Source organism: Rhinopithecus roxellana, chromosome 1 (genome assembly GCF_007565055.1).
Source record: "Rhinopithecus roxellana isolate Shanxi Qingling chromosome 1, ASM756505v1, whole genome shotgun sequence".
In the NCBI taxonomy this organism is placed as follows: domain Eukaryota; kingdom Metazoa; phylum Chordata; class Mammalia; order Primates; family Cercopithecidae; genus Rhinopithecus; species Rhinopithecus roxellana.
Genome location: NC_044549.1, coordinates 60,648,610 through 60,673,425, shown reverse-complemented (window position 1 = coordinate 60,673,425; position 24,816 = coordinate 60,648,610). Strand labels below are relative to the sequence as shown.

Here is a 24,816-nt window from a genome sequence, read left to right as displayed (position 1 = left end):
TTTTCCCAAGTAAATGATAATTGTAAAATGTTATTATTTTTTCTCTCTGGATGGTCCTCTTCTCTGAATATCAATTGAGCACTGTTAACACAAGTAAACTGGGACTTTTATTCTTTGTTTTTGATAGTACAAGAGGGCCCTTGTGCTCTCAGAATAGTTATTTCTAGACTTCAATTCCCTCAGGACAGTTTCCTTTCTAAGTGTTCCTTCCACTTTATTTTTTTTCTAAGTAGTTAACTTGAAATAAACCATTTCAAATAATCAAATAAAAGAAAAAAAATGCCTAACATGAAGAACATCAAATTTAAACTTTACTGTGGGAAAAAAAATAAAATATTAATAGGTTGTAGTAGCTTTGTTACTTAATTTTGACAACTAAAACCCAAGTTCATCAAGAATAAGAGCTAGTAACTAACTTTTAGTGAGAGTTTATCAGGGCCCAAATGTTCTAAATGCTTTTTGTGGATTACCTCTTATAATTCTCCCATTAATTCTACTGCAGTAGATGCTATTATGATCCCCATTTTACAGACAAGGACACAGAAGCAGAGAGGTTGAATCACTCACTCAAGGGTATGTATTCAGATGTCTGGTTCAGAGTCTGTACTCCTAATGTTGAAGTTACATTGCCTTTCCCCTAATGGCAAAATGCTGAAATACATTTGTTGAAAGAAGACTCTAATGGAGTCACATTTAGCCTTTCCAGCATGGGGAAATAGAAGAGAGGTGGATGCCGGGATAAAGTCAGTGACTTCTAAGGGTGGCTGCAGGGGACTCCTCTCCTGTCTGGGAGTTAATTCAACTCTGCCCAGAGGATCTTTCTTATCTGGAAATTCCCTTGAGATGGCCTCTCTGCTCCTGAATTGTCCTTCTCCCCTCAAGGGCTAAAAGAGTCTCCCCCTTCTAGACTGGTAACTCCCATGAGAACCCCCTATGAGAACAGGAAACATACCTTAGTCACCTTTGCATCCACAGCACCTTGCCCGGTGCTGCCCACCTATTAGGCATATTAATAAATACTAAACTAATCTTTAATATAGTTTAGGAGCAACCAGATAATGAAGGAACAAGGCCTCAATGCTAATGTAGATGGAATGAAGAGGTATGAGGATTCATTCTACTTTTTTATTTTTAAATGTGTTTTTTAGAGACAGGGTCTTCCTCTGTTGCCCAGGCTAAAGGACAGTGGCATGATCATGATTCATTGCATCCTTGAACTCTTGGGCTCAAGTGGTCCTCCCATCTCAGCCTCCTGAGTAGCTAGGACTACAGGTATGTACTACTACCCCACTCAGCTAATTTTTTATATTTTTTATAGAGACGGGTTCTCTCTATGTTGCCCAGGCTGATCTCCAACTCCTGGTCTCAAGTGATCCTCCTGCTTCGGCCTCCCAAAGTGCTGGGATTACAGGCGTGAGCCATGGACCCAGCCAGGTATTCATTCTAAAGGACAGAAGCATATATGGGGTCATGACAACTGTCTTCAGAAGGGTTGGTATGTGAAAAAGTTCTCCATGAAGCAAACTGGGACCCATGCTGCAATTTACAGCATTATTTACTGTGAGGGATATTGTGAGATAAATATGTCTCACAGATAGCTAACATAGAGCTTGACACATTATAGGGGCTCAATGAAGATCAGCTGAATACACAAATACTATCAATATTATTTGATATTATAATTAATAAGCTATACTTAATAATTTAGAATACAACTTATGTTTCCAATGCTAAATACTATAGTTACTTTATCAAGTGAGTTAACCACATGATATAGGTATATTTAACAGCCCCATTTTACAGATGGGGAAACGTAGGGTTTCAGGAAGCTAAATAACATGCAAGGTCACAGAGGAAATGGCAGATTCAGGATTTGACCCCAGATCTGGTCAGAAATCTCTAAATCCTAACCATTGTGCTCTGCTATTTCCCTAGTGAGCTAGTACAGATCCTTTTTTGGAGGCTTCCAAGAAGCTGGATGGCTTGATTTTTTTGTGGAGAATATGAAGGAGATGCAAGAGAAGGTCAGGCCAGGCGTAGTGGTGCACACCTATAATCCCAGCTACCTGAGGGAGGAAGATCACTTGAGCCCAGGAGCTCAAGATCAGCCTGGGCAACAAAATGAAATCCTGTATAAACAAACAAAAAACAAACCAGAGAAGGCAAATGCATTGAGTACTAGGTTAGAGCAAATGACATCAAAGGTCTTTGCCATTACAAAAAAAATCAATGATTTTACAGAATCATATCAATTCTACAGCCCACTTGAGTATGCCCAGGGACCCATTTGACACCACTAGCAAAATGACCACTCTCATGGCAAAGTTCTTTTGAGATGACTCGGCCATTGCTAATTAATGCTGCTAGAGCAGTGTAACGTAAATATATGTCTTTGGGTATATTTATAAATTCCCCAGGGCATGCTTCCCCAAGTGTTTTGCTCATGTTCGTCCTAAGATTCTGACTGCTAGACAAGTGTAGTTGGCCTCATGGGATGCACCAACTTGTAAGCAGAAAGGTTCCACAAAAGCCAACCAAGGATTCCAAGAGGTTGGGATAGTTCAGCAAGGAAACTTGTACCAAAATGGCAGAACACCTGGTTCTTCCAAAATCAGGGTGTGGGTTTAAATGGGTGGAAAGTAGACAAACTCCAAATATCACAGAAGAAGCTTGAGGTTTCAAGGGAAGTCCTCACCCCACATGAGTTCAAGGCAGTGAACTTGAAGAACTAGACCGAGATGGATTTAAAAAAAAAAAAGAAAAGTGCTATTATAAGACTCAATTTTCTGAGGATTCTGGTGTAACTAAGTAAGTGCTATTTTGTCCCCTGGCCAAGGGAATTTACTATTGGAAGTTAGTCATATCTTTAAAAACTTTCATTATGGTAAAAAACACATACGATAAAATTTGCCATCTTAACCAGTTTTAAGTGTATGGTTCAGTAGTGTTATGTATGTTCACATTGTTGTCAAATAGATCTCCAGAATTTTTCATCTTGCAAATCTGAAACTCCATACTCATTGAACAACTCCCCTTTTCCCTTTCCCCTCAATAAATATTGGTCTTTAAAACACTAATTATTAAGAATATGATAGTCTCATAGCATTGCTCTCAGAGAAAACAGAAAAGGATTGGAGAAGGCATTCAAAGACCTGCCAAGCAGGCCTGGCTCTGATACACCCAAGCTATGTAATCTTGCATAAGACCGTCTAACCTAGTTACAGTTTAAAACTGAGGGCAAGGATACCATCCGAACTTGACTCACAGAATAATTGCAAGGACTAAATAAGATCTGCAATAAGACTTTGGTGAAACAGTAACATAAGACTAAAATATAAGGAATGAAGGAAAATAAACAATATAGGCAAGTCTCTAAATTACAGAGAAAAACAAGTAACATATAATAGCAAACAGGACCACTTGTTTATGAACTGAAGGTGGAATAAATTTTGCTGTTGGATAAGGGCAACCTCAATGTCCCTGTATCACCTAAGAATATGAAAAAACCTTCTTGAAAAACTGCACAACCTTTTTCAGGCTGACTAGAGCACCATTGTGAATAGTGCAGTTCATAATGGTTCCCTTGGCTGCAGTGTACTGGATTGGGCATTAGATGTCAAGGGAATTGGAAGGGATAATGTCCTATCAAAACTGCTCTTGGACTCCAGGGAATGTAGAGTTTTACCATGGGCTTATTCATAAACTCATAAAAACTTCTTAATTTCTGATGTCAAAGTCACTTATTTGTGATCCTGAGATAATTCTCCATTTTACTATTAATACATTTCATCAGTGAACCAGTTACAAAGATACAATAAAAGTTTAAGAAAAAAGAAGAGAACCCTGGAAACACCTCAAGATTTTCTACTTCAAAAAGGTTACCAATACCGTATTCGCCATTTGCAAAGCAGGATCCATCAAGCCCAAGATTTCCTCATTATAACTTGATTCTAGGCTAATGATGTCATCGATTACATCATCCATCTGTAGGAAAAAGGGCAACAGAAGAGAGACAAAAATAAATAAAACTATGCAACATAACCTAAAAAGAGACTCATGGTCTTTCTTTACCCAAAGCAATAATGGTCTTTAGTTAGATTCTAAGAAGTAACTGTCTTCTTTCCACTAAAATAAAATAGTACTGAAGGCCATTAACACTAATGGGTGATGAGAATAATACTTGTAGCCAGCATTTAATGAGTGATTATGAGTTGCCAAGCACTGGGTTCAAGGATTTTCATAGGCTAAGTTTTTGCCCTAACGAAAACCCTATCATGGCAGGTACTATTATTACAGCAATTTCCCAGGTGAAATAAATGAGAAGCAGCTCACCCAAAGTCACACACTGAAGAAAGACTGGAGCCACGATTTTACCCATGCTTTCACAACTATGCTAAACTGCCTGCCCTAAACAGGAAAGATGTACCAGAGCACTTCATCTTGAATGACAGCTGTCATTCTACTTCCTTTTTTCCCCCAAAGACGATGGACCATACCCTTTTCTTGCAGAAGGAAAACACAGATGGTAATTCTGCCCTTTGATTCCACAGGGAAGTGTGGACATTGTGTCTCGCAGGCCACTGGCTATCCCTGCATCCATCTTACAGTGACTTGTAAAATAAGTTTCTCCTTGTACAGCTGCCAGTGTGCTTGGTACTCCCCAAGGAGTACACCAGGCCGAGGTTATCATTACAGTCATGGAGCTGACATTCCCACTAGATCAATTTTATTTCTGAAGTACCAAAACATCAGTTATGATAATAAACAACAGTGATTACATGTGCATTGCAGCAGTTGCAAAGATAAGTCTGTGAAAACATTTCTTCATAAACACCTTATATATTTGAGCTAGTTGGTATGTCTGTGCTTGGGTCTTAACGGTACCTCATAGTTACACAATGAAATCACAGAACTAACAGGGATGCTCTTCTATCTCTTTTGCCACTTCCATTAAAGAGGAGAGACTCCAACATTCATGGGTTTGAGTTGGAATCCCAGTTCTCCTACTTTCTAGATTGGGGCAAAGCCTCCAATCTTTTAAAGCCTCAGTTTCTCAATCTATAAAATGGGGGTTAATAATATTTACTGTCTTATGGATTCTTGTATGATTTCAGGACAAACTGTATGGAGTGTTCAAAGTACCAGGAATATAGTAAACACTCAAAAAAGGAGTCTTATTAAGTGACCCCTAAGAAGAAAATAATTGGCCAGTTTTGAATAACTACTATCCACTGTTTGTTAGGTTCCATTTCTATTGACACTACTTTTATTTGTTTTGTTTGTCTTTAAGAGATGATTTTCTAATTGAGTTGGTAAATATGCAAATAGGTTAGGAAACTTACGAACAAAGTTTCCTTGCCATTTTTAATTTTGTTCTTAGAAAAATAAAATTGGTGGGCTTGATGTAACAGCATTTTAAAAATAATTTTTTTCTCTTATAACAAAAGTAATGCAAGTTGATGACAGGAAATATAGAAAAGCAAAAAATTTTGTTGCTTATTGTTCTCTCCTGTATCTATATACATGCATAGATATATAAATATATATAGCATAATTTATATATCCATTAAATAGGATGTAATAGAAGAAACTTTAGTTACTTGGGAAAGCATCCATTACATATTATTAAATTAATATAGTTTCAAAATATATGCTCCATGAGATTCCATTTAGGAAACAATGTCTAGATTATACGCACACATCTTGGTTTTACTAATACAAAAATTGCTAACCTACAAATTTGTATAACGTACATTGATTATGTTAAATTATATATTTCGTATCTTATTTATTAAAATTTATGTACTTCAAGAAGTTTTTAATCTTTGGAGCAACTTAGGGGAAAACCATGTTTTAGTTTATTCTTCCTTGTCATTATTTAATCATGAGATACTATGAAGAAAATGGCACTGTTCATAGCTTTCTCTATAAAAAAAAAAATCAATGGGGGAAAAAAATCCTTAAGTTTTCAGGAAGGTGTGATCCACCACAAATATAGATTCTAATTACAAAGTGTTACATCCTCAGGCTGCCAAGTCATTCAGTACCTGCATACAAGACGCTCGTGAATGTGTGTTCATGCCTGGGCACTCGCTCTCCGCCCTGTTTTGTTCTTCAAACTTATAAAATCCCTGCAAAAACACAAGCAAAAACAGCCTATAACTTGGATTTGCAGATGACTTTTTAAATGACCTGTTCACACAAAGCTGATGGCACAGCAACAAGATGAACTAAGCTTTCAAACAAAGTGGAATCTGACCAAGAGATGAAATAATGAAGGAAGAACTTGTGTCAAATCATCTTGCTAGATGACAAATTTGGGTACAGAAAAATAAAGCAGTTGGTTTGGGCAAAGGGGCAAAGATTTTAGTCCCTCTAGAAATTAAAATCAATCCAACTTTAGAAAAGTTGCCTCTGAATTTGCATAAACACTTCTTAGTACATAGTACAGTAAATCCCACTGAGATGAAGCTCATCATCTCATAATTCGGAAATAATGAGCATTAAATCACAACTCTCAGGTATTCGTATGCTCCAAATTTTGATGCACCAATTAGCTTGAAGGTAGTTTGAGTCTTGTCTCCAATCCAGCCTTTACCAAAGCAGATTTAACGGGCAGCAGCAATTTTATTATTGAAACAAATGTATCCAGCAATTAAACCTTTGCGTTTCCGTTAAAGTCGCATGTGCTATATGATTCAAATTCATCCATGCACATTCCATGCTTTTTCCCCCCAACTCAGGGAGAAATAAAAATAATATTCCAGACATTCACAACAAGCGGAACTTCTAAACCGCCTGTCCCACACCTCTTCTATTTTTGCTTTTCCTTTTCCACCTCCCCTTCTCCTCTCTCTTCATTTTCACTGCTTCATAAATTGAAAGGCATGGAAGAGAAGAAAGCACTCAGCTAAGGAAGAAGAAGCAAGTGGCAAAAGTGTCCTCGCCTCCACGTTTCACTTGGAGAGGGCCAGGTCTCCTGTCATGTGCCGTACACCCAACAACCCAGTGACGGGGACAAGAGGCTGGCATGCCACAGCCACGACGGTGAATCGGGGACAAAGGCTGGTAAATGTGACCACAAGGACAAACTAGAGTCCACAGTTAAGTGTGGGAATCATATTCAACAGACAAGTTATTTAGCATAAGAAAACAGGAGAGGAGAGGAGACATAAATTACCTCTTTTTCACAGTTGGAGTTAAGCGTAAGCATAGCCATGGGGCTGTTGGGTGCGCTGCTCCCCGGCACCGGTGGCATGACATGATCGCCAGGCTGGTTTGGACATGGCAAGCTCAGGACTTGGTTGGCATGTTTATTTGCTAAAGTGGTAGAAAGGTACTGCTTTACCTGCTGCCGTTGGGCTTGCTGTATGTGGTACTTGGTGGGGTTTTCGAGGTGGGTCTGCACCTGAACATAGCCATGGAGGGAAAAGAAGACAGCGCTGTTATTTGTGAGTTTCAGATGGCTCTTCTTTCAGGCACAAACATGAAACTGACCAGTCCACCAACAGAATAAATTATTAAGCCTTTGTTATGTACCAGGCACTGTGCTAACGGATTTTGATATTACTGAAGTTTAAAGTCTAACTCGTAGGATTTGGGGTAATACTTTGCCCTATTTTGTTTCCCTGCTAATTAACTATACATCTCTTTCAAACTTTGTATCCTTCTTCTCATATCTGATAATTAAAAGTTTGAAATTATCTTAGGGCAAAAACTTCCCCAACATACATGAAAAGGTTTATTAAGAACAAAACAAAAATGTAGAAGGGGCATAACTCAGTTTGTTTCACTTTCCTTGGCAAACAGAACAGCTTTCTTTTTAAGACACACATACACACACACACACACACACACACCCCTCCTTAAGAACCAACTGTATAAAATGGCTGTAGAAAATAAATAGAAATCTTCCAGTGATTAAATCAACCAGTTGTGGATTAATTCTCCCACTTTCATTTGGACATGATTATTCAACATTTTAATTAAGAAAAAACTCAACATAAAAAGCAATTCTACATTAAGTAGTTTCTTTCAAATGCATAACACACATATGTGTTTTAAAAGACATGACTATTAACAAGTCAACAGGATGGTTTTTCTGCTTTCCTACAGACAGTAATTCAGAATGAGAAATACTTTTCCCCAAAAAACAACATTATTCAATTTTAAGTCACTTTTTTCCTGATAAAGACAATTTAATCTTATGAGCAATGAACAGGAGCTGATGAAGACAGTTTAGCCACACACTAGGCAAAAAAAAAAAAAGAATCCTACTAATATTTACTTTGTTCAAAACTACATTGGATTACTTCTTATGGCATCAAACAATAAACAGCATTAAAAGAGCAGATTTGTACTTATTGAAAACAGTATGTCTATTACAAAAAAAGTGGATTAAATCAATTTATTGCATTATATTTCAAAGATTGAATATGAGTCAGAATAAAGCTCACCTGATAGTGATTATATTCTAGCATTTCCAGCATAACAACGTTTTAGGTGGCCCCAATCCAATGAGAGATGGTAGACTATCCCTCCCTCTACTTTCTGTAATTCCAATTTGAAGACGGACTGGCATAGAGAAGGCACTATAAACAAGGTATCCCGAGACACCACCAGAAACTTTATCACAGAAGCTCTGCTTATAATAACCTAAGCTAATTAGTTATGCATGTAAAAAAAAAAGTTCACACAAGGGCCTTTTTTTTTTTTTTTTTTGGAAGCCCTACGAGTTTGCTCTTAAATGTTGATATCAATTTTTCCCCCTGGCTTGACGTCATGCTTTTTTTCATAAATATAAAAGAACCTTTTTAAGTGACGAGCTATCAAAGTCAAACTCACTGTCAGATCAAGTCCAATTCACTATTCATCTTTAGTTCCAGTAGTATTAATAGACAATGGTATTTCTCTTTCAGCAATAGGTTAAGAGCAGGATGCCCCTTTGGAGGAGACATCATCTAAAAGCTACTATTACATGAGACTTTTCCAATGGCCGAATAACTGCCACTTCCGACTGCAGGATGACTATCTTTTAGTATAGAAGAGAAGAGACTCTGGGCTGAATGTTCAAGTTCAACAGCCCCTTCTTGCATCCTGGTTTTAATATGCACCTTATTCTTAGCTACGTAGATTTGTAACCTGCCTATTGACCTCACATCAGGAAGATCGGGAACTATCCTAAACATACCACACACAGAAGTGGATGTATATTTATGCGGATAAGAAGAACTAAATATCTCCCCTATTTAACTCTCAAATAAAAAAGCATGAGCCTTTTTGCCAAGAATTTTTAAATATTTTTCTTAAGACTACAGAAGAATGAGTTATCATACACACAACCGATACATTTACATATTTATTCCTTTATTCATTCATTATTGACTGTTATGTGCTAAACACTGTACAAAGCATAGAATATACATTGTGAACAAACAGATATAATTTCCAGCTTTATGAAACTTATATTCTGGGGTGAGGCAAAAAAAGAAAAGAGGCAAGCAAATATATACCTATAAATTGTGATAAATGCTTAATATCTACTGTTGACAAATGTTAAGCATAAACATTTGAAATTCAATAATGTCTGAATGCCCAGGATAACGCAGTCCATTAGGTTGACAATCACAAATTATTTCAAATGACTGATTTAACATGTACACAGAGGTTCACAGAGACTTTGTTTTAATAAAGGGTCCAGACGTGATAATGATGAGGATAATAGACATTACTAAAATAAACATAAAATGAGAGCAATGAGTGGAATGTGCTTATTTCACTATTACACTTGAAAAGAGATTCATGTTTAAAAATAAATGTTAATTTAGGGGCAGATCCTAATTCTTGAATGAATCCGAATATTATGCTTTGGTAAAGAAAGAAGCAATTTGCTTTCTAGGTGGCACTGTCAGTGAGGTCTTTATTACATCCAGGTTTGGGTAAGCAGAATGGGATATATTTGGCTCTTTTACTGTTAATAACTTTTTATTTTTAGGTTGAAAGCAGATGGCCTATAAACACTATGCAGTAGACAGAACATCTCCAGTTGTTTCCAACCCAAACACCTCAAACAGGCAACATAAATGAGGAACATGAGCTACGAGTAAGGTAATAAGGAGTAGTGAGGTCTGTGGCAAACCAGAGGACACACATCTACCTAGCAGGAACAGCGGATAAAAGCTGCAGCTGATTGTGGACATGTGGGAATACGAGTCCAGCCTAGCTCAATCTCTAAATTTTTCAAGGGTAGCTGGCAATCCAAACTTCTTTTTTAAGTAAAATCCTCCAGGTTTAAAAATCTGATGCTCAACTGTTTTGTGTTTCACAGAGTACAAGCCTCAGCCCACAAACCACTAGAAAATAATCTCTATTTTACACTGTCTATAAGGATAATCTTCATATTTACATTCCCTTGGAGATAGCCTAGGTTATGAGAAGTTAGTGTCCAAATCCAGCCTTTTCCTGGTGCTTCTTTGAAAGACAATGTGCCTGACAACACAGTCAGCATAGTTATTAACTTGAAACCTGGGTTCAAATTCTATCTTTGCAACTTACTACCCGTGTACCTTCTGCAAATCATTAACTTCTCCAGGTCCTCATCTCCTAGCATATTGAATGGGAATGACAGTAGAGCTTGCCTCATATGTGTGTTTTCTGCATTAAATGAGATCATGTTTCTAACGGCCTTAGCACAATATCTAAAACAGCAATTCTCAAACATTTTTGTCTTAGGATCCTTTTACACTCTTTAAATTTACTGTATTTACATAGATTATATCTATCAATATTTAGCATATTAGAAATTAAAATTGAGAAATTTTGAAAACACACGATTATACATTAGTACATATCTCACAGGATGTCAGAACAATGACATCTCAACACGACATGTAGCCTTTGGAAAACTCTACTGTATACTGGTGAAATCAGAGTGAAAAAGGAAAACAATACCTTAGTGTTATTCTGAAATAGTCCAGATCTGGCAGAACCCCTGCAAGGGTCTTAGATACAACCAGGGCCTTCTGATCACACTTGGAGAACCCCGATCTAGAACATGGTTGGCATTCTAGCATCATCACTGCACCAGCAATGTCACTCCCCACTGTGGACAGGTGGTGTGTGACATAGCCTCTATATGTCCATTTCCCTCCCCGAGAAGATGCTGGAGAAAGATACTAACCCTGCCCAAACTCCCTCATAGCATTATTATGAGGCTCTATAGTCCTTTGACAATTTAAAGAGCCATATAAATGGCTCTTTATATGGAAAATTATTTTCTGTCTTCAGCCATCCTTACTGATAGCTTTTTAGTTAATAACTTTGCTTTCATTAATTTTTAAATAGCCAATCAAACAAGTATGCAAATAAGAGCATACAGTGTAGCGTTAAAGAGGATAGAAACATCTTTATGATTTCCTGATAATATTTGCAGGTTTTTGACCTTCCAGATGACTAACCACATTAAGGAATTCAGACAGCAAAAGTTGAGTACTGCCGAACATCTGAAGTACAGACCATAAAATAAAGCTAGAATACTTTACCATAAAATATTATTTATTGATACAACTTATATTTCATATAAATTATGCTAGCTATCTGAGTTAAAGGGCAAACACCCAAAGGCTTTGCAACTTTTATTCATTGTTAGCGCTCCTATCATTTCACCCATTTCCTTTCTTCATTCAGATCTTAAATTGATAGCAAGAGAATCGGAATGGATCACCTCCTAACTGTCACACTTCAGCTTTACCACTTCCTGGGTAACACTGACAGGTTATTTTCCATCAGTTTCATTCTAAAGAGATCCTGGAGCACATCACATGTCAGTTTAAGATGGTGGCTGTAGATACTCCCATCTTGGCTGACAACAGAATTTACTGGGGAAGAAATATCCCTATCTAGATATCCACTGTTCTTCTATTCTCTCTACTATTTGTAAACCAGAATTCGAGTAAAAGTGAGTGTAGATTCTCTTAATCCTTTTAGTTTGCTTATTTATTTATTATATTTTTAGAGATAGGGCTTTGCTATGTTGCCCAGGCTGGAGTGCAGTGGCTATTCACAGGTGCAATCACGGCACACTACAGCCTTGAACTCCTGGGCTCATGGGATCTTCCCACCTCAGCCTCCTGAGTAGCTAGGACATGCTTATACACTCGAATGGCTTTATATATATATTTTAAATAATTCAACACAATGTTCAGATTTATCACTTATGTTTAGAGAGATAATTTGTTCTTTTGCTCAATCAGTTTAAAGAAAACTAAAGGGATTATCCTTTAATCAATTGTTATCTACCACTACACTACTATTCTTTTCATACTGCTTTTAAAATGGCAATCCATAGAGAAAGTCAGTTATGTAATCATATTTCCTGAAAAAACTGGTAAAACAGAGAAAGCTTTCTTAAATAACTAGGATAGTCTTGCATAGGGTCACATCTGATTAAGTGTCGAGGTTCTTTTCAGTCCCACAATTACATTACCACAAAAGAAAACATAAGCCCAGAACACATGTCCTTGGACATACAATCTTGTTCACTGCACAATCTGTACAAAGGTGTCCTTAACAAAAAGTAAAAACAACAAGGGTATGAATCCTGACCTAAAGGAGAAGAATCAAAATCAGATGCAAATGCAAAGCAAAAGAGTCTTAAATAAAGAAAGGCTCGAAATGGCTATGGTTGACAAACCCAGTGCTTTTTCTCTACAACAGGAGTCTGTCTACCCCTCAGCCTAACTCGGTCTGCTGCCTGTATGGTCCATAAAGTAAGAATGGATTTTACATTTTTAAATAGTTGAAAAAAATGAAAAGAAGAATATTTCATGACACATGAAAATTATATAAAATTCAGATTTCGATGTGGATAATTAAAGTTTTATCGGAACACAGCCACACCCATTAGTTTACACGTTGTCCAGGGTGGCGTCTTTGCTGCAATAGCAGATGTGACGAGTAGCAACAGAGTCTGTGGGGCCCCCAAGGCCTAAAATATCTACTGCTGTGACTTTTTATGGAAAATGCTGACCCCTGCTCTCTAGGAAAGTTTCACCAAACTAGAATTGAGCTTTCCTACTCAATAGAAGTTTTAGTAGATTTGAAGGAAAGAATGGGGTGATTTTAATAAAGATAAATAGTATAGGTATACAAAATTTTACCATTGCTTTTTCAACTACTGTCTTAACTGGATAAGCATCTTTGTAAGAATACAGGATATGCTTCATTACCCCCTCTTTTAAAGCTACAGAAACAGAAACTGAGAGGAAAACTAAACAACTTGCCAGGGTTAGAAACCAGAGCCACGTCTCCATTATTCTGTGCATAGAGGTGAACTAGAGAAGCACCCTCTGCTGTGGGTCAGTTCTGATCTAGGGTTTTAACTGAATAAGAAGGGAAGATAAAACTGTGTAAATCCAGAGATGTATTCACATATCCCAGGTGTGCACAAATAAATATATATAAATTTATATCACATATTTATGGGTCTGTATACTTTCACACTACTTCCTGTCTTATTACTTTGCAGGCTTCTGAATTCAGAGAATTGAGCTGTAAATACGTATAAACAAAAAGGATAACAAATGTACTTTTCTGAAAATTTGATGTTAAAATAAAATAGACTAGACTAGCCCTACTAAAAATTCCCAGCAAGTCTTTTATCCTTAGCTAATGACGTATAAAACAGCATGCTTATTACAAACCACAAGATGGGCATACTTTGATTTTAGGACAAATGATATTTAGTAGCCTCAGAAAGAAAAGATGTTATCATGAGAAAATCCCTAATATATATATATATTTTTCTCCCTCAGGCTAAAATAAGCTAAAGACCATGATAATAAAAAGAACATGTGGTTTTATCTCAGCCGAATAGAAGTAGGAGGGACTTAGGAGTGGTAGCCATCTGCCTACAGAGTATTGATAATCGGAGAATAAAACACAACTTTCAGAATCAAATTCCTATGGGAAAAGAAGCAGCAAGACCAATACACTTAACCCATCACTCACTTTAAGAGAAAACCATTTCTCTTAAATGAAGGTCTCAGAAGACATTATGAGTGAATATGTTACATTAAATAGCAGGATGTATTAAAATATAAAGAACAGAATTAGTGCTCATTCTCTCAAACTTGTCTACCATGTACCAGATGCCATGCATTTTATACGTACTCCTAGCTTATGCCAATTCAAAGTAAAAGTAAGAAAGATATGTGGAATAACCATATAAAATAAAATAAAAGTAAAAAGGATATGGGGATAATTACACAAAATATTCTTGAAAGTCTCGACACACAGTTTTCTTTTGCTTTTAAACTGTATCATAACTTTCTGATTGAATACAGAAACAACTATTGAAGAGATTTGATTTTGATTCTTTTAACTTCTTACTTTGAGTTTTTCCCATCTGAGAGAGTATACTCAATTGTCCTCTTGCCATTCACAGAAAATTAAATACAGGATTGGGAGCAAACGTTAATGTGTATACAAATCACTTGAGGATCTTGTTAAATGCAGAGTGTGATGCCACAGGTCTGGGCTAGAGCCCAAGATTCTGAATTTCTAACAAGCTGCCAGGGGATGCTGACCCAGTCAGTCCAGGGAACACGCTACATCCCGAGCAGCAAGGCTTTAATATGTTCTCAACTGGACTCCTGCCTTCATCAAAAGTTGTATGTTCACCATTCAATCAACAAACATTGCTTCAGCACCAATAAGATGCCAGGCAACTATGCAAATCTTACACAGTGTGTTTAGGTAAGGGCCTCACAGAGTACGACACTGACGCCCAGGCCTGAAGTTGGTGAGATGAGCCAGGCAGACCGGCAGGAACAGCATCCCAGCCAAGAACACAGTCCTCAGGTGTGAACAAGTCTTGGTTGTTCAAAGAACAGCAAGGAGGCTCTTAATACACAGTTATTTATTTGGTTTTCAATTTACCACACTTGTCTGGTTTTTCTCTCACCTTCTTCTTTTCTTCTCACTCTCCTTAGCTAGCTTTCTCCTCTTTCCCCCCCTAAATGTTAGGGTGCCTCAAGGATCAGAGCTTGATGTCATCTATCTACACTCACAGCCCTGGTGATCGAACCCAGTCACATGGATTTAAGCAGCCCAGAACAGAGGTCTCTGAGAACCAGACTCATCTCAACTGGCCTACGAGATAGGCACCATTTGGAGGACTGCAGACGTCTCAAGCTCAGCATGTTCATTCACTCTTCCAAATCAGCTCCTCCCATGGTCTTCTGCATCTTCACAGCTGGCAACTCCATTTTTTTCTATTAGGTTGAAACATAGGAAATTGCCATTTTTGGGGGGTAGGTCAAAAAATGGTCTTCCTCTGGCTTAACCTAGTTGCTCATTCTACAAACCATGGTTGGTCATCTTTGACTCCTTTCTTTCATACCCTGTATCCAACCCACCAAGTAGTATTGTTTCCATCTTCAGAAAATATCCAGAATTTGATGGATTTTCACGCTCCGCTGTTACCATCTGATCCAAGCCACCATCTCTTCAAACTTAGATGACGGAAAGTTTCCTGACTCTTCTACCTGCTTCTGTCTTGGCACTCTGATGGTGTATTTTCAATACAATGAACAGGGGGATCTTGCGATATTGTCAGATCAAGTCATTTCTCTATAGAAACTAAACCAAAACAAACAAACAAAAAGAAAAACCCCACCTCTGTAATGGTTCCCTGCTTATCTCTGAGAAAAAAAAAAAAAAGTATTTGCAATGGCCTAGAAGTCCTTATATCAATGCTATTCACAGTGCTTATTAGAAAGGCACATTCCAGAGCCCCAAACGAGAGCTAATGAATCAGAATCTCTGAGTATGGTGTTCAGTAATCCACACTAGCTTGTTAGTTCTCCAGGTAGATTCTACAGACCTCTGTCCACTGTGCCTACTTCTCCCACTCCACCCCACCCCAGGAGCATTATCTCATTGACCTTGTCTCCTATAACTATCCTAAGGACATATTCACATATCCAGCCCACACCCTACCAGTGCTCCTGATCCTCCCTCCTCTGCTCTGCTTTGTCCAGAACACAGCTTGGCACACAGTGGGCACTCAGCAAGTATTTGGTACATCAATGAAGCAGTGCGGAGCCAGTGTGGCTGGCATGCATGGATAAGGGGCAGAACCGAAGAACAAGGGGCCACACTGTGTAGGCAGGGGTTATATGCTAGGAGTCTGACCACCTCTGGAAACGTCCTAAGGAAATGGAGTGTGACAGTCCCTCAGTCTTCCTAAGTTAGAAAGCTCTGGAGGAACTAAGTCTTCAGGCCAGACAGTTGAGTCATAGCTTGCCACCCTACTTCACATGATAAAGCTTCTTTTTCTATCAGGGGCTGCCCAAAGACTGCCAATTCTTACAGCTCTCATCTAGCAGTAGAACAAGCCAGTAGGGCCCTGTGGGCCTCAAATGCCTGGCCAGAAGCCTGAGATTTGCTTTCACCTCTAGCTGTAGACCCCTTGATAAGTCACAGTTATTCCAAGGTCCCCAAGCTGGCAGTCCATGGACACAAATCACAGACAAATCTGTTCACATAGACAGAATTTAGTGTTCTATGAATTTGTCACCAACGATGAAAACTTGAGAGTTTTCAAACCAAAATTTGGTTTCTGGTTTCTCAAACCAGAGTTTGGATTTCTCTTTTCTGGTTGATAAATCAGAAGATCTAGTGATACCAAACTGCACTCCTATTGGGCCAGCAACTTATCAGAGTTGAAAAGCAACAGAGTTGAGAAGTAGCTTCTCCTTTTCAATGAGCACTTACTCTTCATTTTGCAACACTCCCATCACTCTTTATTCTAACACTGACAACCAGCCTGCTTTATTCATCAATCCATCTGATTCCTGAAGACTTTTAAATCTGCAAACCCCTACCTTACCCATTCACACTTCATATGCCTGAACACGGTTCCAAATCTGACAGAATGATGGTGGCACAAGTGTGTTCAGAAAGCTACATTAAATGAACAATCTCATATGAGAAAATAAAATAAATTGGTAGAACTGTAAAAAATAAAATAAATGGATATAAACTTTAAAAAGATACATATATGCCCATGCAGCAATGGCTCTTTTCAAGAACTTTTCTAAGGAGATGATCAGATATGGGACAAAGATTTAGGTACACAGACGTCTATTAAAGCATTATCACTAACAGAAGTAGGTGGACTACTGCCTAGGGCATGCTGCCCGTTTTTGTCAACAAAGTTTTATGGGAAAACAGCCATGCTTTCATATATGTATAGTCTATGGCTGCTTTCAAGCTATAACAGTATAAGAGCATAGTTGAGTAATGGACCTGATGGCTCCCAAAGTCTAAAACACTCTGGTTTTTTATAGATAAAGTTTGCCAGCCATTAATTTCTAATAAAATATTGAAAACAAGTATCTAATAATAGGCCATGGATTAAATTAACTATAAAGGAGCCATATAGTTCAGGAGCCAGATAATGCTTTGCTTTGGGGATGATCTGTGCACTGCCTGCTCTCTCCCAGCATCCCTAACCTATACCCATTATATGCCAAGTAACACAGCATGTCCCACTCCAGTATGACAATCAAAACTGGCTCCGGACATTGCTAAATGCCTTCTGGGAACAAAACAGCCCTCAGTTGAGAACCACTACATATAAACAGATCCTGTGCAGTCATTACAATCCACATTTTATCCAACAATTTTTTGTTTATTTCTTGTCTAGTACACTACATTGAATTTCATACATCAAATTTATTTATTTATTTTGTATTTTAAGTTCTGAGATGCATGTGCAGAACGTGCAGGTTTGTTACATAGGTATACACATGCCATGGTGGTTTGCTGTACCTGTCAACCTGTCATCTAGGTTTAAGCCCCCTATGCATTAGATATTTGTCCTAATGCTCTCCCTCCCCTTGTCCCCTACCGCTCAACAGGCCCCAGTGTGTGTTGTTTCCCTCCCTGTGTCCATGTGTTCTCACTGTTCAACTCCCACGTGTGAGTGGGAACATGTGGTGGTTGGTTTTCTGTTACTGTGTTAATCTAACAGTATTTAATGAGAGGGAAAGTTCATTAATGTAAATGGGAACATAAAGCAGGTTAAAAACACTATATATACTGCTATCCAAAATTGATTTTTAAATGCTATTTCTATATATGCAAAGCCAAAAAAAAAAACCAATGACAAATTATTCAGTCAAGTCTCAACAATGACTATTCCCAAGCGATAAATTCTCAGTGCTTATTATTTTATTATTTTTCATAACGAACATGACACTGATTTTGTAATTTAAACAAGCTAGACATTTCATGAGAATGAAAGCCTACAGATCTAGACAAGTAAAAATATATTCAGGCAGAATTCCTCTACTGAAAATTTTGCAAAAACAAATAAACCCATGAAGTGGTTATACAATGGTGAAATACATATGCCTTGTTTCAACTGTTTCTTGAACTGTTTGATCAGATGGAGAGGACTTCGTTTTTTCTGAGATTTTTGGTCTAACATTCAAGCTTATACAGTTTGCATTTGTATAATATTTGACACATTTTTATAGTTTTATAAAGGGCCACAATTACGTGGTTCAATTGTGGCCCACTTTATAATGGCCCATTGTCAGGACCATCCAGATCCCCCCTCCTCATGGGAGCTGCCAGTGCAGCATTCCACATGCTAGAACTTTTCCACGTGCCCCAGTTTAGCCCTGCCTCAGAATCGCAGACGTCTTTTTGTTGTAGCATTTCCCCCCTCAAAAGCCCCCATTGTTTGCAGTTTATCGGGTATTAGAGATAATTACAGCACAGGCAGAACAACTCCTTCTCATAAGTACAGACACTCTTAAGAAACTGGCAGTGGTCAAGTTTGTCAGAGATGAAAACATTGCCTTGGGCCTAAGCAAAAGGTCAGAAAGCCCCTAGGCAGAGACGAGAGCTGCTGAATGCTACTGATTTGAAGGTCAAGCCCATACGAGCTAAAAACTGTCAAAAAGCAGCCACCTCATAATAACACAACTTCAGGATCTATATCATGAGACTGAGGGTCCATCTGGTTTTTGAGAAACTGCATTGTCTTGGGAAATTCTTAAAACTTGCCTTATAGATTATGTTATGATGAAATTCAAGATTGGAATTAACCTCACCACCAACAGCAGCAGCTCAGGAGTGCTTTCCATGCACTGTGCTGAGAGCTTTGCATGCAGGTTTAATGTAACCACTCCCACTTAACAAACCATTCATTCATTCATTCAACCAGGATTTACTCAGCACTCGTCTAGGTGTTACAGACTGAGCAGCAACTAAAGCACAGGTCCTGATCCCATGAAGATCATATTTAAGGTGGGGAAGCAGAGACAAACACAGAGTCATAAACCAACAAAGGAATAAGCATCTCATACAATGAGATGTGCAATGCAGACAATAAAAGAGAAAAAAAGGCCATTGCAACAAAGCTATTCTGGAGGCAACATGTTGAGCGGAACCCCAATGATGAGAAGCCAGCTATGGTGAGGTACAGAAGAGATTAGATACTGAAGTAGGAAGCAGTCCAGTATATCCGATGAATAAGAGCGAGATCAACAACCACAGACCCAGTACTGTTGGAGTACTGACAAGGTCAGTGAGTGCCCTGAAGAGGATGATGTAGGGCTTTGCAGGCCATTGAAAGGAATTTGATTTTTATTCTCTACTACTTGTAAGAAGCCATTCAGATGTTTTCATAGAGAATCAACATGATCTGATGAACACTTTAAAAATGCCCTTGGCTTCTTCTTGGCTTGCACCAAGTCTAACTTAAAAACAGCACAAACATTATGAGACTTTCTTATATAATGCTCTGAAATGCCTCATACCACCATGAAGAAGTTGTTATAAATGGTGCACACAGCTATAAAATACTCCACATATGCCTGCTTGGGACACATAGCTAAGAATATGACCCACTGTCAGAGTACAATGGAGAGAGGTGGTTTAGTATTGTTAAACATCTGAATGGAATTTCAAATAGATCTGAGTTCAAGTCCTGGGCAAGTTGCTTAAATGCTTTGGACTTCAGTTTCCTCTTTACAAAATGGGCTCATGGATCCTACCTACCCAATAGTTGCTGGAGATGCTGATAAGCTTAAGTGATGAGATGCATGAAAAGTACTCGGTACATAGTAAATGCTCAATAAAGAATGTTCTCTATGATTGTTAGCCTTGGAATTTTTGCTTTCACATCCAAGTGGATTAGTGTTAAATCATATAGCTCACATTCTCAAAAAAAACATAAAGCCACCAAGAAGGAGAGGAGAGGACCTTAAAAGGTGAAGGAAATATTCAGCCTCTTTCCTGTATCCTTTTATCTTTTCCTCTTTAGCTAACTCAGACATCACAGATGGATTGTGAGAGTAAGAGATAAAGGGGAAAAACAAGAATGTTAGAGCTGGGACACCTGCAGGCCACAGTCTCATACAGAAGGCTTTCGTGACATCTTTCCTCTCATACTTCCAAATGAGCTGGCTCAGTCAATGGTTCTTTAACTGGGTTTTAGGGAAACTGTAAATTCCTGAAAATTGTATGCAAACTTTTCACTGTACAGTTTTCTGGAGAGAAGTTGAACAAACTACGAGAGATATTTAAAGATGAAATTATGTCTAGGATTTGCAAGTTAGAGGGAGGTATCTGTGAAGCAGGATGAGCCGAGTCAATAACTGTCGAAGCTGGGTGATGAGTTACACTGAAGGGTTCATTCTATTATTCACTCTGCTTTCATATACATTTGAGACAACCTGTACATATTCACACAGTGCAAACACATTTATGTATTCGATATTTTACTTTTACTTATTTATGTCCTCTTTCTCCATAAAAGGAAAAGTGTTATGGTAGCGAGTTTATTAAGCAAGCACTTAGCGCATCTATCAGACTATTACAAGTATCAAATATCTGCTTTTTAGCTTGCTATTCTGGACCTTCGCCAGCTATTTTGCTCTAAAGGATCTAACTTGGTATTGCGTGAATTGGTTATGGATTCATGATGATTCCTGTGATTCTTCTGTGGCGTTTTCAGCATGAGAACTCAGAGAAACATCGCGTTAACAAGCAAAATAAGCTGGATTTGCCCATGGAGTGCTCTCATTGATTCAATCAGGAATGCGTGTTTTAGTCACAAAGGAAACATTTTTTGAAAAATCTGCGCAGGGGGTACAGAACTGAATTCATATCGACTTTTTCAGATCAAGAAAATCAGGACTACCTCTTTCAAACAAACTGGGCAATGATTTACATGGATGTCATCCAAAACATGTAATCACCTGAAACTTAAGCTTACATAGGTATTTAGGTGGAGCTTTATTTTTCCTCACTATAAAAAGTACATTTGCAAAAAACACTATGATTTATCATACTCTACAAAGCAAATTCTCAGAGATTTAAAATTTTTTGAAAATCTATAAAAATCTGTAAAGGGAGGACACACCTATACCAGGCTAATATATGTGCTTTGGATAGTCCCATTTGGATTTGTGTGATAAAAATAAGGGATAGTGCATATAAAGAGGAAGAGGACAGACTACTTCTTCGGAGAATATAGGTAGGAACTTCAAAGGAGGTAGGAAAAGGGGAAGATACAGAGACTCCTCATAATTAGGAAAGGAATTAAAAAGTGAAAATAGGCTGGGTGTGGTGGCTCATGCCTGCAATCCCAGCACTTTGGGAGGCCAAGGCAGGCAGATCACTTCAGGCAAACATGGTGAACCCCTGTCTCTAATAAAAATACAAAAATTAGCCAGGCTTGGTGGTGTGTGCCTGCAGTCCCAGTTACTCAGGAGGCTGGGGCAGCAGAATTGATTGAACCCGGGAGGCAGAGGTTGCAGTGAGCCAAGATCGCATCAATGCATTCCAGCCTAGGTGACAGAGCAAGACTCCATCTCCAAAAGAAAGAAAATAAAGCAATTACCGAGGGCTATGTTACAGGTAGTTTTTCTGAAAGTTTTCAATGAATTCACTTATTTAATCCTCATTACAATCCTACGAAGTACTGAATGTTATTATCTCCATTTTCGGGATGAGGAAATTGAGGCTTACCCCTCATCACTCTGTGAAACACTACCAAATTGTGAATTATTTATAGGATTCATATTTTCAATGTAATTATTTCTGGTTTTGAAACTGTTCAGAGGGTCTATGTAATCACTATTTCTTCTGAGTATTTGTTTTTGTACCTTATTATAAATAAGGCTTCTCCTGAAAATTTGGTCCTCAGGTGGGTGGACACTGTTGTTAAACTAAAATGCTACCCAATTCCAAAGTGAACAGAATCAGCCCCTCAAGCCAGCAACGGGTCAACAAAGACAGGACCTAACAACGGAGAAAGTCAATATGGACGTTTGTTCTGGGAAAACTGCCTTAGGACTTTGACTAATTTAAGGGTTGAGGGTTTCTTTCTTTCTTTCTTTGTGAGAAGGATGAGAGGAGGGGGCTGGTCAGTTGGGAAACAAACAATCTTCCAGACTCAATGGCAATTTTTGTTAACCAAAAGCATCTCAGTATCATGAGATTTGTAAAGGAAAGGTTAAAATACTGTATGATATAGTAATGTCTTTTATAAGAAAGAAAATAGGCCACTGTATCACTGAAGTACCAGTTGTGACATACTCAGTTGTGAACCAGTAACAAAAACGGGAAGAAGAGAAATGCCAAGATTGCCCTTTTGTTTAAAAACCCACTGTATTATGGGCTTGGATAAAAACAAAAACTAAAAAGCAATGGCGGTCAGGCACGGTGGCTCACGCCTTTAACCCCAGCACTTTGGGAGGCCGCTGTAGGTGGATCACAATATCAAGAGATCGAGACCATTCTGGCCAACATGGTGAAACCCTGTCTTTCTAAAAATATCAATATTAGCTGGGCGTGGTGGCAGATGCCTGTAGTCCCAGCTACTCGGGAGGCTGAGGCAAGAGAATCACTTGAAGCCAGGAGGCAGAGGTTGCAGTGAGTCGAGACTGCACCACTGCACTCCAGCCTGGTGACAGAATGAGATTCCGTCTGGAAAAAAAAAAGCAATGGCATAGTCAATCCCCAAATCTCTATATATTGTGTGTTAGACAGAAAAGAAATTGGGACCTCAACATGAAAGAAAATATCTCATTTCTATCATCAAGGGGCTTACAACTGAAGGGGTAGGTGGGGGAAACAGGAGGGTAACCCACACAGAAATTTACATTAAGGTGCTCCTGCCTATTATGGGGGCTCTCTACAGGCAGTTTTGCCCTTCAAGGAATTTTAGGCAATGTCTGGAGATACTTTTGGTTGTCTTAACTATGTGAGGAGTGGGTGCTGCTACTGGCATCCAGTATGCGAGAGTCCAGGGATGATGCTAAACATCCTACAACGCACAAGACAGACCTTCAAAACAAAGACTCTTTCCTCCCAGTGTCAATAATGCCACAGTGTAGAAATCTTACCTAAGAGAGGCTATGCCAGTTTCCTTCCCGACTCCTTTCAGTGGCAGATTTCAGAAAAGGCAAAGAAACTAGTCAAGCCCCAGGAATGGCACAGGTATCTCATGAACTATTGACATGCTTCCTTCTTACATCTGACATTCACAGTTATCAAGAGTTATTTCACATCTTGTCTTGACACGCAAAGGAGATGTTTCTAGCTAACTGGTGGATACGGCAGACGTCATCTTCACTGAAAATAGCCTAATTCAATACTCAAGAATTCACACTGATTTGAGTTCTGGATAGTCACACGGACAGGAAAAGCTATGCTCTAAATGGAGAATGATCAATTCAACACAATAATGATAAACTATGCCCTAAAACCATACAGAATGAAGCTGAACAATTCTAATGAATCAAAAAGCACACTGGGAATCTGCTTTTGGTGTTTCTGGGTCATTCTGAAAATCAACTATGAGTGCATTATTCATATCTGAGAGTGTCACTTAAAATTCTCTTATGTCTGATAAAATAGTAAATAAAGAAACGCTACTATACTTGTAAACAAAACCAGAAGTTGGCTATTGCTTAACTTACATAAGCTTACATAAGTTTCACATATATCCTCCTTACTCTCTCAAACACTCCATGATAAAATAGCAAATCAGCTGGGTGCAAATGGTTCATGTCTTTAATCCCAGCACTTTGGAAGGCTCAGGCAGATGGACTGCGTGAGGTCAGGTGTTCGAGACCAGTCTGGCCAACATGGTGAAACCCTGTCTCTACTAAAACTACAAAAAAATTATCTGGGTGTGGTGGCATGTGCCTCTAATGCGAGCTACTTGGAAGGCTGAGGCAGGGGAACTGCTTGAACCAGGGAGGTGGAGGTTGCAGTGAGCTGAGATCGCGTCACTGCACACCAGCGTGGGTGACAGAGTGAGACTCTGGCTCAAAACAACAACAACAACAACAACAAAACAGCAGCAACAACAACAACCCAAAACAGCAACAACAACCAAAAAAACCCAGCAAATCATTTTTTACCTGTTCATTTCCTACAGTTTAAAAAAAAGGAGTTACTTCTTTCCAATATGTTTTTTAAACTTTCCAAAGTCATTTGTTCATAATTTTGTAAATAACCCACAGACTTTTATTTTCTAACTGCTCTTAAAGTATGATAGAAGTGTGCCCAATGCTCTGAGAGATGAGGTAGGAGGCACATTGTGCTATTTTTTTGTTTTTATTAGAAATTTTCCGTAATAAAGGGTTAGAAGGAAAGGAAAAAGTGTAAATAGTTTTTAGATATGTACACACACATGCACATACATGCACAAATGTTGTCTTGGGTGTTTACAAAAATAATTCAATCCTAGTGGCTTCAACGGCAAATTCTTTACAGTTTTAAGAT

The 24,816-nt window shown here is 38.4% G+C and overlaps 1 protein-coding gene across 10 annotated transcripts in view; it reads right to left on the bottom strand.

Moving 5' to 3' along the window:
- MITF (melanocyte inducing transcription factor) overlaps positions 1-24,816 on the bottom strand; it is a 221,504-nt gene that overhangs the window by 22,761 nt on the left and 173,927 nt on the right. For 8 of the 10 annotated variants that reach the window (XM_030917320.1, XM_010382480.2, XM_030917633.1 and 5 more), the window contains 3 exons: positions 7,181-7,408; positions 6,048-6,131; positions 3,889-3,984 (listed from right to left, as the gene is read on the bottom strand). In XM_030917320.1, the coding sequence (XP_030773180.1) occupies positions 3,889-3,984; positions 6,048-6,131; positions 7,181-7,408 (408 nt within the window). The remainder of the gene's footprint in view (positions 1-3,888; positions 3,985-6,047; positions 6,132-7,180; positions 7,409-24,816) is intronic. The other 2 variants (XM_030917575.1, XM_030917681.1) reach the window with 1 other exon arrangement.